This window comes from Nuphar pumila, chromosome 16 (assembly GCF_984573655.1).
Source record: "Nuphar pumila chromosome 16, dmNupPumi1.hap1.1, whole genome shotgun sequence".
NCBI lineage: Eukaryota > Viridiplantae > Streptophyta > Magnoliopsida > Nymphaeales > Nymphaeaceae > Nuphar > Nuphar pumila.
In genome coordinates, this window is record NC_143264.1 from 16,832,812 (window position 1) to 16,848,137 (window position 15,326).

Consider the following 15,326-nt stretch of genomic DNA (forward strand, 5'->3'; position numbering starts at 1 on the left):
CTGGCTCTGTGATTTTGGTCATCGAGTGAATTTAGCAAATTGCAGTTTTTTAAAAAAACACATTTTTACCATATATAGTACAGTTAGAAGGATGGAAAAATGGGGAAATATATTAGTTAAAAGAGGTCGGGGTAGGTCTAGGAAGACTTGGATGGAGATGATAGGAAAGGATATGAACGCTTTGAACCTCACCGAGGACATGGCATTGGATAGAAATGATTGGAGGAGAAGGATTCATGTGGAAGACCCAGAATGATTTTCTTTTTTGGTTCATATCGCCGACCCCAATTGTTTTGGGATGAAGGCGTAGTTGCTATTGTTTGTTGTTGTTACAGTACAGTTATTTTCCATTTTTTTTCCTGTTTGCTAAAGCTTACTACCTTCACAACGTCATGCTTTGTTTAGAGAAGTAAAAACTCATACATCATGTCTAACCCAAATGAAAACAAAGTCCCTTATGTTAAAGATCCTACAGCGCTTACCTTTTAACCCTGAGCTTCAAAACCATGTTCACTTAGGGTTCACACGTGTGCACGAATGCACACACACACACACACAGAGGTTTGGGTTAGACGCAATCAAATAATGGCAAAATCAGAGGCTTGTATTAAGGTTAACAAAGAGTCAATGTTCTTACAATGATTAAAACCCGTCATGTCATTCCAATCTACCGAATTGTGCTGCTAGCACAGTTTGAGAAACACTCCTCTTAATGCCACATGTTAATCATACTATTGCATATAAATCAAACGCTTAAATTAATGGAGACTTAGCTGCTCACAAACTAAGTCCTTAGCTTAGAAATTCTTTGCAGGGGATTAGTCAAATGCCTGATTTGTGCAGATAAATAGGGCTAATTGACAAAAACAGAAAAGCACGAGCCTGCACATCAGTTAGGTGGTGAAACAAGGATCATCATTGAATTGCAACATGCAGCAAATCTGATGATATAGACCACCCTACTACATGGCAAAAGAAACTTATCAGATTTGATAAATGAAAAGGTTATGATAAAATCAAAAAAGAAAATTAAATCACTAAAGTTAACTAACCAGTTTGCGATCTGATCACATTATCGCTTCAAGAAATGGTGTGAAAGCAACTCTGGCAAGCTCCCAGCAGTAAATTTTTCACAAATAAAAAGTTCTCGAAGCCTATAATCACATATTATCACCGAGTTCAATGGATCCTGCAAATATAGATCACGAAACAGACTTACAAATAAAATGACAACACATTTTGCAACCACCACAGGCCAAAAGTAACTGCAATGAACTCCAGGCAGAGTAGCCCCTATATCACACGGACAATCCATTTTGGCTCAGTATCGTGTCCCTTTATATACTAGTCATATTGAAAACTTCATAAAAATGGTTGTATCCCCGTATCTGCAGCCGTGTCCATGTGAGATAGCTAATGGAATATTCAAAACTCATAAAAAAGGAAGTATGAAACACTAATCTAAGATGAAAGAAATACCATAACAGAGAAAACAGCTAAAACTTGAAAGATTTATAATTGATAAGCAAGTCAATGATGTAGACAAGATTGGAAACATAAGAATGGAGCAAAAAAACTCTAGGAATATTCATCCCATGCAAAGTCTCAAGCCAGAAAAGACATGCAGAAAAGGTTCTCATATAGGAATAAGCCTAGACATTCCATGTCGGATAATTGATGGCCTAGTTTAAACCCTCCCTTTGGCTACCATAGAATCAGTCGTAGTCATCCCTCAATTGATATAATAAAAGGTTGGATTGTATTTCTCACTTTTAAGGTAGAAGATGGTATTAAGATGCCAATACAAGAGATGGTAATTTTTAAAAAATAACAGAGCTTTTCTCTATGATAAGTCTTATTAGAGCAATAATCTTTTAGCAGCAAGATGTTCCACCTCTGTTTAGGCATCATCCACAAATAATGGGTAGCTTAAACCACTGCTCTTAAATTCATGAGTTTCCTCTATTTCTGAAGCTGAATCTACAAGTTCATTGCTGGCCTCTGGTTGGCTCCACAAAGCCTTTCTAAAATATGGATGCAGCCGCATTCTTCTCTCACAAAACGTTAAAAAAGGTAGCCACTACACTGCATGAAAATTTATGTAGCCAAAGAAAGTCCCAGTTTTAAGGCATAAGCAACTTTAGGACTACTCGTATTAATGGTGGATATCTTGCTAAGGAGCTATTGTTGACGTGGAATTTGATGGATTTACAGTCTTCAGTTACTACCTGCTATATTTCTCTTTAATCAATATAGCATCATTGTGTGCATCAATATAGCATCATTGTGTGCAAAAGGTATTCAAAAATGATTTTTTCTTCTAATACTGAATAAGTACGCATTTGCCTATCCAATTAAAAATATACAGAAGAGTAAGATACATATAATCAGCATCCTAAAAAAACTACGTCCATGGTTTTGTGATCAATTTTCAAAATCAGGCATCTAGGGCACGAATGAGAAGGGCATTATGATTAGCAGATCCTTTTTCTTGTGTGTGTACATATGTTTCATCATACATCATTTGCTTCATAACTGCAATTATTGAGTCTCCACTACATTTTTCCGTTTAGGAATGCCTACTGTGTACACCACATGCTATGATAACTTAAGAGTCTCCATTACATTTTTCATGAGAAATGTGGCCTTTCCATTTAGGAATCCTACTGTGTACACCACATGTTATGAGAAATTAAAGAGTATGACAATGTTTTCATACAGCTGTCACATGGACTCATCAAATAGGTCACCGCACCTGCATCCACGCAACGTGAATATGGGTGCAGCACCCAGTGCAGTCAATCAACCCTGGGTACGGGTTCCTCTTGGGATCTCATCGGTGAGGGGTTATGCATGGGTTGAATTAGGCACAGGTTAAGCCAACCCAAAACAGTTATAATCACTGCATTTTTTTTGAGAGGCGGGGGGGTTAACTTCTTGATGAATGCCCTCAACACTCTGGCTGAGACATTTAATACTCACATCCAGGCATAGATTGCTCACCCTGCACCATGTGCGAACCTAGCATTAGTCGAGACCCGACCCCTCACACTGGTGTAGACGTATGAGAAATTCTTAAAGTTGGATTCGCCAACTTTTTCTTAGAAGGCCGACCCTGAAGCCGCTGAGAGTTGCGTCGAGGAGATCGAAGGCGTCTTTCATGCTCTGCACATACCAGAAGACAAACAGATGGATTTTGGCACCTACCGTCTAAAGGATGATGCCAAGAAGTGGTGGGACATTGTGCGGAAGGTGAAGTACGCCACGATGGAGTCCATTCCCTCAGCTCGAGGAACTGCTACTGCATCGAGGAACATGTGTAAAACTCAATAATTTAAAATACAAATTGTGTGTTAAGCTACCACTGAGAACTACCTTGAACCTCAAGAATTTGGCCTGTTTTTTAGTATCTACGGCTTTTAAGAAAGTGAAAATTAAATTATGTGCATTAAATAGGAACATATAGGAAAAAATAATATTTATAATTGAACTTAAAAAGTTAGTCATGCATGTTGCATTGATTCATGCATCCCTAAATGCTTAATTTAGCATAAATGTGTTGATTGTTTTGTATGAACTGTTAATATATATATATATATATATATATATCTAATGTATTGCCCGATAGGGGCATTTTAGTATTTTTACATGTATTAATAGTTGTTTATTATAAACAACTTTTTTATTTTATTTTATTTTTTTCCTTTTTTTCTTTTCTTTTTTTTTTAACTTTGGGGCCCCACTTCTTGGAGTCATTGGGAGATCCCCAATGACTCTAAGAGTAGGGAGCTCCCAAGGGTCCCTCTCTCTCCCTTTTGTATATAAATAGGGGTGTTCCCCTTTTACATGTATCATTCCCAGAGTTGCCAGCGAGAAAGCAAGGCACTTTCAAAATTTTAGGAAGCGGAAAGCGTGGGATGACTTAAAAGCTCGGAATCGACCTAGGAAGCGACCCAAGAAGCGAGGGGGAAGCAAAAAAAGAGAAAAATAAAAATAAAAATAAAAATGAAAAAAAAAGAAACGAGGGGAAAGCGAGCTTCCCCAAAATGGAAAGTGTGATTCCCCTAAATTGGGAAGCATGCTTCCCATTTTTTTGGTGAGCTTCCCAGCACATTTCGGAAGCGTGACATTTTGTGCTTCCAAAATGCGCTTCAAAGAAGCACACTTCCCCACTCTCAAGGGCGCTTTCGATAACTCTGATCATTCTTTTTCTCACTTTTTCAATAATACTTATTTTTGTTAGCCTTTTGGCATTGTCCCTTAGTGGATTTGTGTGTGCACTTAAAGTGCTTGTCTATTCTCTATGTATTTGTCCATTATTGAACTTGTAAGTGTTTTGCACTATGTTATTCGTAATTTCGCTTACTTCATTACATGGTATCAGAGCCATTTGGGTTCTCTTGATCTTGGAAGCATTTCTTGTGGTGTTTGAAGATCGTGACAAATGTGCTATCACTTTCTTCGTCCCAATCTTTTTCTTATCGTCATGGAACATGAATCAAGAGTGGAGCTCTTCTTCAAACTTAATGGATCCAACTACTTGATGTGGGCATCGGCTACGAAAAATTGTCTTAGACGAAAGAAACTTTGGGGTTTTGCGACGGAAATCTCTCTTAAACCATCGTTGAAGCTCACCAAAGTTGAAGGAGGTGTTGAAAAAGCTCTCATTGAGGATGATTGTCTTAAAGTCATCAATGATCATCAAATAAAGGTAAAGGATTAGGAAAGTAACCATGCCAAAATTTTGTCATGGTTTATAAACAATGTTGACATAAAAATATGTGTCAACATTGCTAAATTTAGAAGAGTCAATGAAACTTGATTCTTTCTTAAGGATATGTATACCCGAAAAGATCTTGCTAGACAATATTTTTGTCAAGATAAAATTAGATCGACTAAGAAAGTGGACATGTGTGTTCGGGATTACTTTAGCATTTTGTCCCCTCTTTGGGATGAATTAACTCTTCATGAGCCTAAATGGGTGGCTCCCAAAGATATTGAAATAAGAATAGAGCAAATTGAGAATGAACACTTTTTTAATTCCATCATGGTCTAAGACCGGAATTTGAATAAGTGAGAGTGTCTCTCTTTTATAGGACAAAAGTTATGCCTATTGAATATGCTATTTTTGAGGTATGTCAAGAAGAAACCCGTCTTGGCATGACCCATAAGAATGATGATGTTTTGGCCGTTACTAGGTTGGGTTCTAATGTAAAAACCTATAAGCCACCCCACTTTGTAAAACCAAATAACTATGATAATGGGCCCAACTATAATAGTGGATATAGGAAGAGAGTCACTTGCCATCATTGTAATGAACCGTGATACATTAGACCGGTATGTCCTAAGCTTCTGTTGGAGAATTCACACCTAAAAAAGAAGAAGCACGCAAAAATGGAAGAGATATTAAAAACACGCTTAATCAAATATCAAAAGTACTTCAACAACTTCTCAAATCATCCTCCACTTCGGGTGCGGCCATTGCATCTTCCTCATCTCCTCCAGGTATGTGGATTCTTGATTTGGGTGCTTCCTTTCATATGACACCTCATAAGAATGTTCCTTCCAAAGTTTATACTAATCCGACTTCATCTTATCTTTCAACGACCAATGGAACTTCTTTAAAAATAGAAACTATTGGAACACTTGATTCAAAACATTCTCAAAAAAAAATTTGTTTCAAAAATAAAGGTGGTTCCAAAATTAAATTTAAATCTTTTTTCCGTCTCTCAAATTTTCGATCATAGTTGCAAAGTTTTTTTCTCACCTAAAGATTGCACCGTGCAGGATCTCTAGTCAGGGAAGTTGATTGGGCAAAGCCATAGGAGAGGCGATCTTTATTTTATGAATTTTTTGTCCCTTCCACCCAAGTCATTTTGTAATTTTGTACATGTCAAAAGTATTGATATTTGGCATAAGAGACTTGGTCACCCTAGCTTTTCGAAAATGTCTCTTTTCTTTTTTAAGAAATACATATAATGAAAAAGACATCTTGTAAAGATTGCATTTTTTAGAAAAATGAAAGCAATTCCCTTTCCTCAAAGAACTTTTGTTTCTACACGACCTTTTGAATTAGTACATTCGGATCTATGGGGTCCCTCACCTAACATATCAAAAGGAACTTACTCATATTATGTTATTTTTGTTAATGATTTTACTAGATACACATGGATTTATTTTCTAAATCATAAATCCGATGTGTTCTTTTTTTTTAAAGAATTTTATATAATGATTAAAAATCAATTCCTAAGCAACCCTTTTATTCTTAGATCGAATTTGGGAGGAGAATACATGTCTAATGATTTTCAAAATTACTTAAAACAAAATAGAATTTGTCATCAAAGGTCTTGTTCTAGAACTCCGAAACAAAATGGGTTAGTGGAAAGAAAGCATAGATATATAATAGAAACTATTAAGACTCTTTTAATTTTCAAGGATATTCCAAAAAAAATTTGGGCTGAAGCCGTTCTAACCTCAACTTACTTAATTAATAGAACTCCTTCATCATTATTAAACAATGTTTCTCCATTTGAAAAGCTTTTTAAAATGACTCCCGATTTTAAAAGACTAAGAATCATTGGTTATAGGTGTTATGTTCTTACTCATAAAAATGATAAACTATCCCCAAAAGCCATTGAATGTGTTTTCTTATGCTATGGAAAAAATAAAAAAGGATATCGATGTTTTGATCCAATAAAAAACAAACCTTATGTTTCAAAATACGTTACTTTTCTTGAAAATGAAAATAGGTTTGATAGCAAAGAACCAAGAGAAAAAATTGATTATTCATAGGGAAATCGATTCTCACTAAGGATTCAACCAATACATATATATGATCGACATAATACATATTTATATATATTTTCGTATTTAATTCCAGATTTTCCTTTTAACTCTAATATGTATACATCAAACCCGATTTACACTCTTTTCTTCTCATAAGAGTTAAAGAGAAACCCGTACCTTAGTTTAGAAACGAAAATAGGCCGAAAAAAATTGTCGGATGATGGGCGAAAATGACGGATCTAACTATTTTTCTCTCCTTTTCCTCTTTTTTCTTCTTCCTTCCTCTCTTTTTTTCTCTTTTTTTTCCCCACGAGTTCACTCTCTCCCTCTCTCTCAAGAAACACGAGTTTCTAGAGAGGGGAAAAACCAGCCCTTTTATAACCCATCTTCTAGAATTTTTTTATTCTTTCTTATTTTCTTTTTTTTTGTTTTATCTTATCTCTAAAGATTCCTCTAGAGGGTGATGCCCCACTCTATCTCTCTAACCACTCATTATCTCTTATTTTATTGTTTTTCTTTATATTATTTTAATTAGAGGTCCATCTAGAGGGTGATGGCCCCTCTAGAGGACCTATCTAAGTAGAGTTCTACTTCACGTAGAACTCCACCTTATACAATAAATAAATTTTTGAAATTTAATTAATTAATATATTGTATTAATTATTTAATATTTAATTATTAAATAATTAATTTAACAATATTCCAAAGGATGTCAGCCCCCACTGTAAGTCCTCTCATAGTGGAATTCTTTCTTAATTTAACCTTTAAATTGATTTTAAAGTTTTAAATTGGTTGTATTTGGATTTCAGGTTTGGATCTGAATCCAAGATCCAAATCCATATCCAAAATCTATATGGATCCCAACTTGGATCAAACGGATCCAATCCGATCTGATTCAATTCAGAAAAAGGTAAAAATAAAGGCGAGTCATTTTTAAAAAAACATAATTTTCGGGCCAACCATAACCCAATTTCAAAAAAATGAAATACCAATGTTCTCAGAATCACGAGACGCATCTAACAGTATACTTACCTGATTTTCGCCTCCGAATTTTGCCTGAATTTCGCTCGATTTTTTCTCAAATTTAAAGGTTAAAAACAAAAAGTTTCTCAAATATTATTCGTCTCAACTAGGTCTTGTCAGTGGAGCCTGGAACACGCCTAGACCCAACTAACGTCACCTACTTTTAGGGTTATTTTCCATGATTTTCATCATATTCATAAAATGCTTAGCCAAAATTTCGTATTATATGAGTTATGTGTGCACCTCAAATCATCTTATCAATCTGTAATTATCAAAGTTTATGTGTCGTGTTGACACCAGTCTTGGATCTGATTGATAGTTGATTGGCCTCTGAATCCATATATGCTTTTGTTGATTCAGAGATATTTGTTGGGGTGAGTTGTGTGCTCCTCGTTTTATGTTAGGTTAGATTGTCAACTTATGGTTTGGCTCTAACTAACAGTTGTTTGATCTCTAGATCTGAGTATGGTGTTTCACTCATTTGTTGTATGGTTTTTATTATTATGGATGCTTATAACTCTGTTTATCTGTGATGGCTATTTATTATTGAAACCATAGTATGTTGAAAGATTGTTAAAATTGATATTCTTATTGATGACATTAGTGTGTTTTCATTACAAGCCTTCTTACCTCGAGTGGTTTCTCCTTTTTATGTATCTTATCTAAGTGTTATTATATGTAGACAAGATATGTTTGTTCACACCATCATGTGTGTTTTTAGCCCTTTGCTGGCATTGAAATTATACTCTTGATCTAGTCGCTGATACACTTAATTTTTTAGTGTCATTATATGTAGACAAAAGGTATTTATTCACACCTTCGTGTGTGTTTTTAGCCCTTTGTTGGCATTGAGATTATACTTTTGATCTAGTCGTTGATACACTTGATTTTTTAGTGTCATTGTATGTAGACAAAATATGTGTATTCACACTTTCGTGTATGATTTTAGCTCATTGTTGGCATTATACTATTGATCTAGTCGTTGATACACTTGATTTTTTTTACTGTCATTATATGTAGACGAGAATTTTATTCACACCTTCGTGTGTAGTATTAGTCATTCGTTAGCATTATGCACTTGTTTTAGTCGTTGATACACTTGATATTTGAGGTTTGGAGGCCAAACTAGTGTGGTAATTTGCATGATTCATTCATTGTAATGAAAGAGATTTTTTAAAATCTCTTCATAATTTTTCCTAAACTCATTTGCTATTTTATAAGAAATTGTTGTTAAAATATTTTCATTATGCTTTAGTTGCATGAGTTATTCCATGATTGATTGTCTAGAATAATTTGTATAAGTTCAGGATTTTTCGAGGATATATTCATTAAAGAATATATTTTTTACTTGTTTGTGTTGCCCATTGTTGGCCCTTTGTGTTGTCCTATAGTGAACTTGTGCTTATATTACGTCTTTGTGCCTCTGAATTGTCCACTTTTGGACTTGTATGTGCTTTTGCACTTTGTTTTTGTAATTTCGCATATTTTATTATATGTTTTTCTAAGCATTTCATTAGTAAAATCTCGCATGTGTATGCTCATAGTGGTTATTGTGTGCATTTGATTGCTCTTAAGTGCTTGGGCACTTCTATTGTATCTATGTGAATCTTTATTGGGATTCCTTTATTTTTTGCTTATTTCCAAGCATGTGTTCTTGAAATATTGTTTATTGGTTATTGGTTCATATGTGACTTCTTCATTGGTTCTAAATTATTGCATGGTTCATTCATATATGCATTAGTTATTAGTTTAAATATTTCTTCTAATTGATCCATGCTTATTTATGCTTATTTATATCTTCCGTTGTGTAAAGATGATTTGTTATTAAGTTATTTATTCATAGTATTAATAATGATGAAAATCTATGATTGTTATATATTAATGTCTTTTGTGATAAATATATATATGTGCATGATTTTTATTGTTTGCATCTCTCTATTATGGTCGAGTTTGTCAATGACTATCATGTTTGTAGTTAATGACTATTCAAAATTCTTACTTTAAATACTTTTGAAAAATATTAAATTGCCTTATTTTGTAAGTATCTTATGTTTGTGTGTTTGGCCATCCTCTCTCCATAATATATATATATATATATAGAAGTCAAGTCAAACTAGCCTTGACTTTCTCCCAACGGTTGGAACTCTAGCTTGACTAACTCGCAATGGCTAGAATTCTAGCCGTTGGGAGCTCTTTCCCACATGTGAAATCTTTCCCTCTTTTTCACTTATTCTCTCCTTCTCTTCTCTACCTTTCTCTATAAATATGGGTGGGTGTATGCCTTTGTAAAAGTGAGAGTGATGAGTAGTATTAAGGTTGTGTATTATTTTTCTTTTAGTGCATTGTAATGATGCTTAAATGTAATTTTATTTTGTATTTCTTTTAATGTCCATTATGAATAAAATTATTTATTTACATTTTGATATGTGTCTTTTAATTCTTAAGTTTGTTGTTTAAATGCATAATGTTTTGAGTCTTGGAGATCATCATGGAGTGCATTGGAATTTGCACCATTTTTGTGACAGACTTATGAGTAATTTGTGGCACTCGTTTAACTTTTTCAGTTGTTCACCTGTTAATTGGTTGTTAGTTTTTACATGTTTACTTGTTAGTTCTTAGCTGTTCTTGTTTTCCTTATTATTAGCTGAATGATATGATTATTTGTTATATTGTTACTTAGTTGTCATTTGTTAGTTTATTTACTCAGTTATCTTGACGGTTTTAAGGTTTTTTTCCTAATCAATCACATACCAAGATGCCAAGCTTAAGATGGTACAGGTCATAATAGAGATGGAGTCAATCTACAAACAAGAAGAAAAGGGATCTTAAACCTATGAATAGGACAATCTCGATGTGCATGGATATTTGAATTTGATTCTTATGGTCAAGAGAATAAAAGACGTGACAGCAAGCATCTAACAGAAATTAACAAGGATAACTATAATTTTATATTGTCATCTAGCATTTAGAAAACAAACAAAAACTTCTGTGCACTGAAAACAAACCTCTAGGTGGTTCATCTGTATATAATTGCAAATTCTTTTCATAGCTTCTGATTGATGCATTTCCCTTTCTCCATTGCCAAAAAACTTACTAAGCGCATCAGATATTATAACAGAAGATGAACCAGCTCCAGCACCTTGAGCTGGAGACGCCAAGTTAGATGATTTCAGCCTTTTAGAATCTGGACCTGAATCCTCTGAAAGAGACAAGGCACATACATTTAGCAACTCATAAAGCTGCATCCTCTCTTTATTTTAATGATCAGACCCAACACATACTCGTTGGTTCAAGTGGCAAAATGTGCTTTGCCAAAAGCTTGTTCATTTTAAACATATCAGTGCAGTCTGTCTCAAATACCAGCCGTAATGCATCATTACATATGATCTTTCTCTTATTACTTGGATCTTGAAGATTGTTTTTTCGTATGTAGGCCCATAACTGCTTCACAATCTGAAAAACACAGGTCATTAGCATCTGTACAGTTGAAATAGCAAAAACAAAAGCATAGCCGAGATTTATATAATCAAAGAACCTGAGTTCGTGGCATTGAAGGCTCGCCAACAATAACCTGAAGTTCAGGAGAAACACCACAAAGTTTATTAAGACCACCAGGCCCACCTCTTCGTTTACCTCCAGCTGGAGTATTGTTTTGAACTTGAGCAGGACTACAAGTGAATCACATCAAAGATAAAAATCAACCATTCAAAACACAAGTCAAGCAGCGCTACAAGTGGATCACATCAAAGATTAAAAATAAACCATTCAAAATACAAGTCAAGCATGACATCTACAGCCAACGTAAAAGACAGGAAAAAGGCAGCAAAAAAGAAGATTTTCATGCAAATGGTAAATAAGATCTCTTTTGAATATATCATGAAAGAAACTTTTAAGGAATGCACTCATGGTCATCCCGTAGAAGTTGTATGTATTCACAAGTGAACTGTATCTAACATCAGACCAACCGACAATCAAAAACTCTGAATATCAAGCTGATGCTCAAAGTTTCAAACAAAAAATTATTTAAAAAGGTATGACGAAGAAAAGAAATTTAAAGACGAAAGGAAAATAGATCATTTTTTCCAAGTAGAAGAATACATAACTTTGAACAAGAATTTGTTAAATTTCCCTATATATAGTTTGTGCTTTTCATCTATTCCTTTCTTGACCTAAAACAGAATCTACATAGTTCCATTTACATATTTGTTTACTGCCTTCCTATCAATTAACCAGAAAAACAAAATAATACTTAAAAAGCCTTGAAGAGAATTGAACTTCTCTGGTTTGCATGATTGAAGCATGAAGAAACACATCCAAGAACTTGTTATCAAGCTCATACATCATATTTTCACGGTTCTCTTAAATATATTTTCACTCCTAGTGCCTTCAAGTGAAAATTCTTTCTCCCTGACACCATTAGAACTCTAGCCCCTTATAAGCTAGATCACAGTAAGTGGAAGCAGCACCAACAGCATTAAGCTCCATTTTAAATTTGAAGCAAGATGGGAGAAACATTTGCACCACAAGGAGGAATACTTAACAAAGATTATATTAATAAAGTTGTGACATCTCCAACATGACTTCTACTGTTCACAGTCAATTGAATGCTATGTCGTGCGGTCAAAATTTTTGGGTGCACAGTCAACCGCACCCAAACTCAAAACTGTCTGAAACTGGATCGGTCAGCGTTGACCGAATCCAATTTCAGAATTTCAAGTTAAAAAAAAAAACAAAGAAAAGAGGGGCAGGGGTCAGCCCCTCCTCCATAACTTCATTGCACCTTCAAGTATGTAACTCTTGTTAAAACTGCTTGGGTTGGCAGTTCTATCGTGAATACCGCGAAGGAGGAGTGGAGAAGAGAGGAGAGAGGAGAGAGGAGAGGAGAGGATTTCCTTGGAATCGGCAGCCACTTCTTTTTTGTGTGCTGCACTAAACATCATTAGTATAAAATAGGTTTACAATAATATTTTACAATGGCAAGATTGCCCCTAGTTAGTAATGTATAATACATTATAATGTAGCAACCACGTGAATCTATTCTATATGGATATGGATCCAGTACTGGATCCATATCCAATCTATATTCTAATATCCTCCCTCAAGTTGTGCATGGGATTGAACCATGTGCAACTTGTTCTTCAGATACCAAAAGCGGTTACTTGTGAAACCTTTTGTGAACATATCAGCAACTTGGTCTTCTGAAGGCACATAGACCGGTTCAATCTCTTTGTCTGCTATCTTTTGTCTGATGAAATGTTGGTCAATCTCAATATGTTTGGTCCGACCGTGATGAACAGGATTGAAAGCAATTTGTACAACACTTCTATTATCACACATGAGGGTTGAACTTGAGATACTCTCTCCCATTTCTGTAAGGAGATGCCTAACCCAGGTTACTTCTGTTGTGGTAGCTGCCATAGATCTATATTCTGCCTCCGTGCTAGACCTTGCCACAACTTTTTGTTTTCTGCTACTCCATGAGATAAGATTGCTTCCAATGAAAACACAATATCCTGAAACCGACCTTCTTTCATCTGGGTCTCCTGCCCAGTCTGCATCTGTATAGGCCAATATGTCATGTTTCGGTGTTGCCCATGAAGATTGAGCATATTTGAGTCCATCACCCACCGTGCCTTTTAGATATCGGAGAATACGCTTGACGGCATCCATATGACCATTCTTTGGTTTATGCATAAACTGAGATACTTGATTTACAGAATATACAATATCTGGTCTAGTAAAAGTAAGATACTGTAACATGCCCACTAAACTGCGATACTTGGTTGCATTAGGATACAACTCGCCATCACAAATGTTGAGTTTTTGATTGACAACACTGGGTGTAGGCACAGGTTTGCAATCTGTCATTCCTGTTTTGGCCAAAAGATCAAGAGTGTATTTGTGTTGAGTTAATGACATTTCTCCATCCTGTCTGTCCACCTCTACACCAAGAAAATACCTTAGCTTTCCAAGATCTTTCATCTTAAATCGCATACTCAGCAAAACTTTAATTTGTTGAATACGCTCTGGAGCATTACCAGTGACCACTATACCATCAACATATATAAGTAAGAAAACTACAGTGGTTCTATCCCTGTATATGAATAAAGAATGGTCTAGTTGGGAACGAATAAAACTGTGGTTCTGAATCTCTGAAGAGAAGCTTTCAAACCATGACCGGGAGGCTTGCTTTAAACCATACAATGCTCTGGTTAATTTACATACATATGCTTTTGGGTCTCCCTCTGCATAACCTTGAGGTTGCTCCATATAGACCTCTTCTTTTAAGTCCTCATGAAGAAATGCATTTTTGACATCAAGCTGACTAAGGCTCCACCCATGCTCAATGGCCAAGCCGAGGATAATGCGAATGGTTCCCATTTTCACTACTGGACTGAAGGTCTCATCGTAATCTTCACCATATTCTTGGGTGAACCCTTTGGCAACAAGACGTGCCTTGTATCATTCAATGCTCCCATCCGGTTTATATTTAATCTTATACACCCATTTTGAGCCAACAACATTTTTATCTGGGAGACGACCAACTATCTCCCATGTTCGACACTCATGAAGTGCCTCTATTTCCTCATTCATCGCCTCAATCCATTTGTCAGATTGAATAGCTTGACAAAATCCAAGCGGTTCTTCATGTTTTTCAACCTTGGATAGGAAAATCTGAAAATCCATAGATAAGTTATCGTAACTTACCCATTTTTCAATTGGATGCTTTATCCTGCTTGATTTTCTTGGTGCCTCCACATTATTGGGGAATGTCATGTGTTCTCCAACAGGTGCATCTGTTTGCGCTCTGGGTCTTCTGGTGTAGACATTCCCTTTGTATCTCTGACATTCTGTTTCCGACACCTTATCTGAAACCGTCTCATCATGTATGTTTTCAGGAGCCAAAGTGGTACATTCAGCAGCATGTGAGATAAGTTCAGCACTGAGCCATGGATTATACCAATTATCAGCCATATCACCATGTTCACGATCATAGTTGGCTTTATTTTCTGAAAAGCTATTTTCATCAAAGACAACATTTCTGAAAATTCTGATCTTCTTATTGATAGGGTCATAACACATGTACCCCTTGTGTTCATCTGCATAACCTACAAATTGGCATATAGAGGCTTTGTCCTGAAATTTGTTTCTCATGGATTTGTCAACATGTACATAACATGTGCATCCAAAAACTCGTAACTCATCATAATTAGGTTGTATACCAAAGAGAACATAATAGGGAGACTGATTTTCAAGGATAGGCATAGGAAGACGATTTATCACATGAGTGACAGTATGAAAAGCTTCTGTCCAAAGGTTGATGGGCAAATTACAACCATGCATCATACTCATTGCACTCTCCAGAATATGTTTGTGTTTACGTTCAGCAATTCCATTTTGTTGTGGAGTATACGGGCAAGAAACTCTACGATGTATCCCATTATCTTGGAGGAAGTCTAAAAACTCTTTGGAGGAATACTCACCACCTCCATCACATTGGAGAATTTGAATATTTT

General features: G+C 35.4%; 1 protein-coding gene across 2 annotated transcripts in view; it reads right to left on the reverse strand.

The window, feature by feature from the left end:
- Positions 1-586: 586 nt before the first annotated feature.
- The window catches only part of LOC149813031 (uncharacterized), a 41,130-nt gene continuing 26,390 nt past the window's right edge, over positions 587-15,326 (reverse strand). Inside the window, exons 2-6 of one of the 2 annotated variants that reach the window (XM_089991501.1) lie at positions 11,345-11,477; positions 11,091-11,262; positions 10,815-11,008; positions 1,053-1,189; positions 587-959 (exon numbers count right to left, since the gene is read on the reverse strand). In XM_089991501.1, the coding sequence (XP_089847627.1) occupies positions 1,073-1,189; positions 10,815-11,008; positions 11,091-11,262; positions 11,345-11,477 (616 nt within the window). In that variant the 3' untranslated portion in view covers positions 587-959; positions 1,053-1,072. Of the gene's footprint in view, positions 963-1,052; positions 1,190-10,814; positions 11,009-11,090; positions 11,263-11,344; positions 11,478-15,326 lie in introns of both variants that reach the window. The other variant, XM_089991502.1, reaches the window with a different exon arrangement.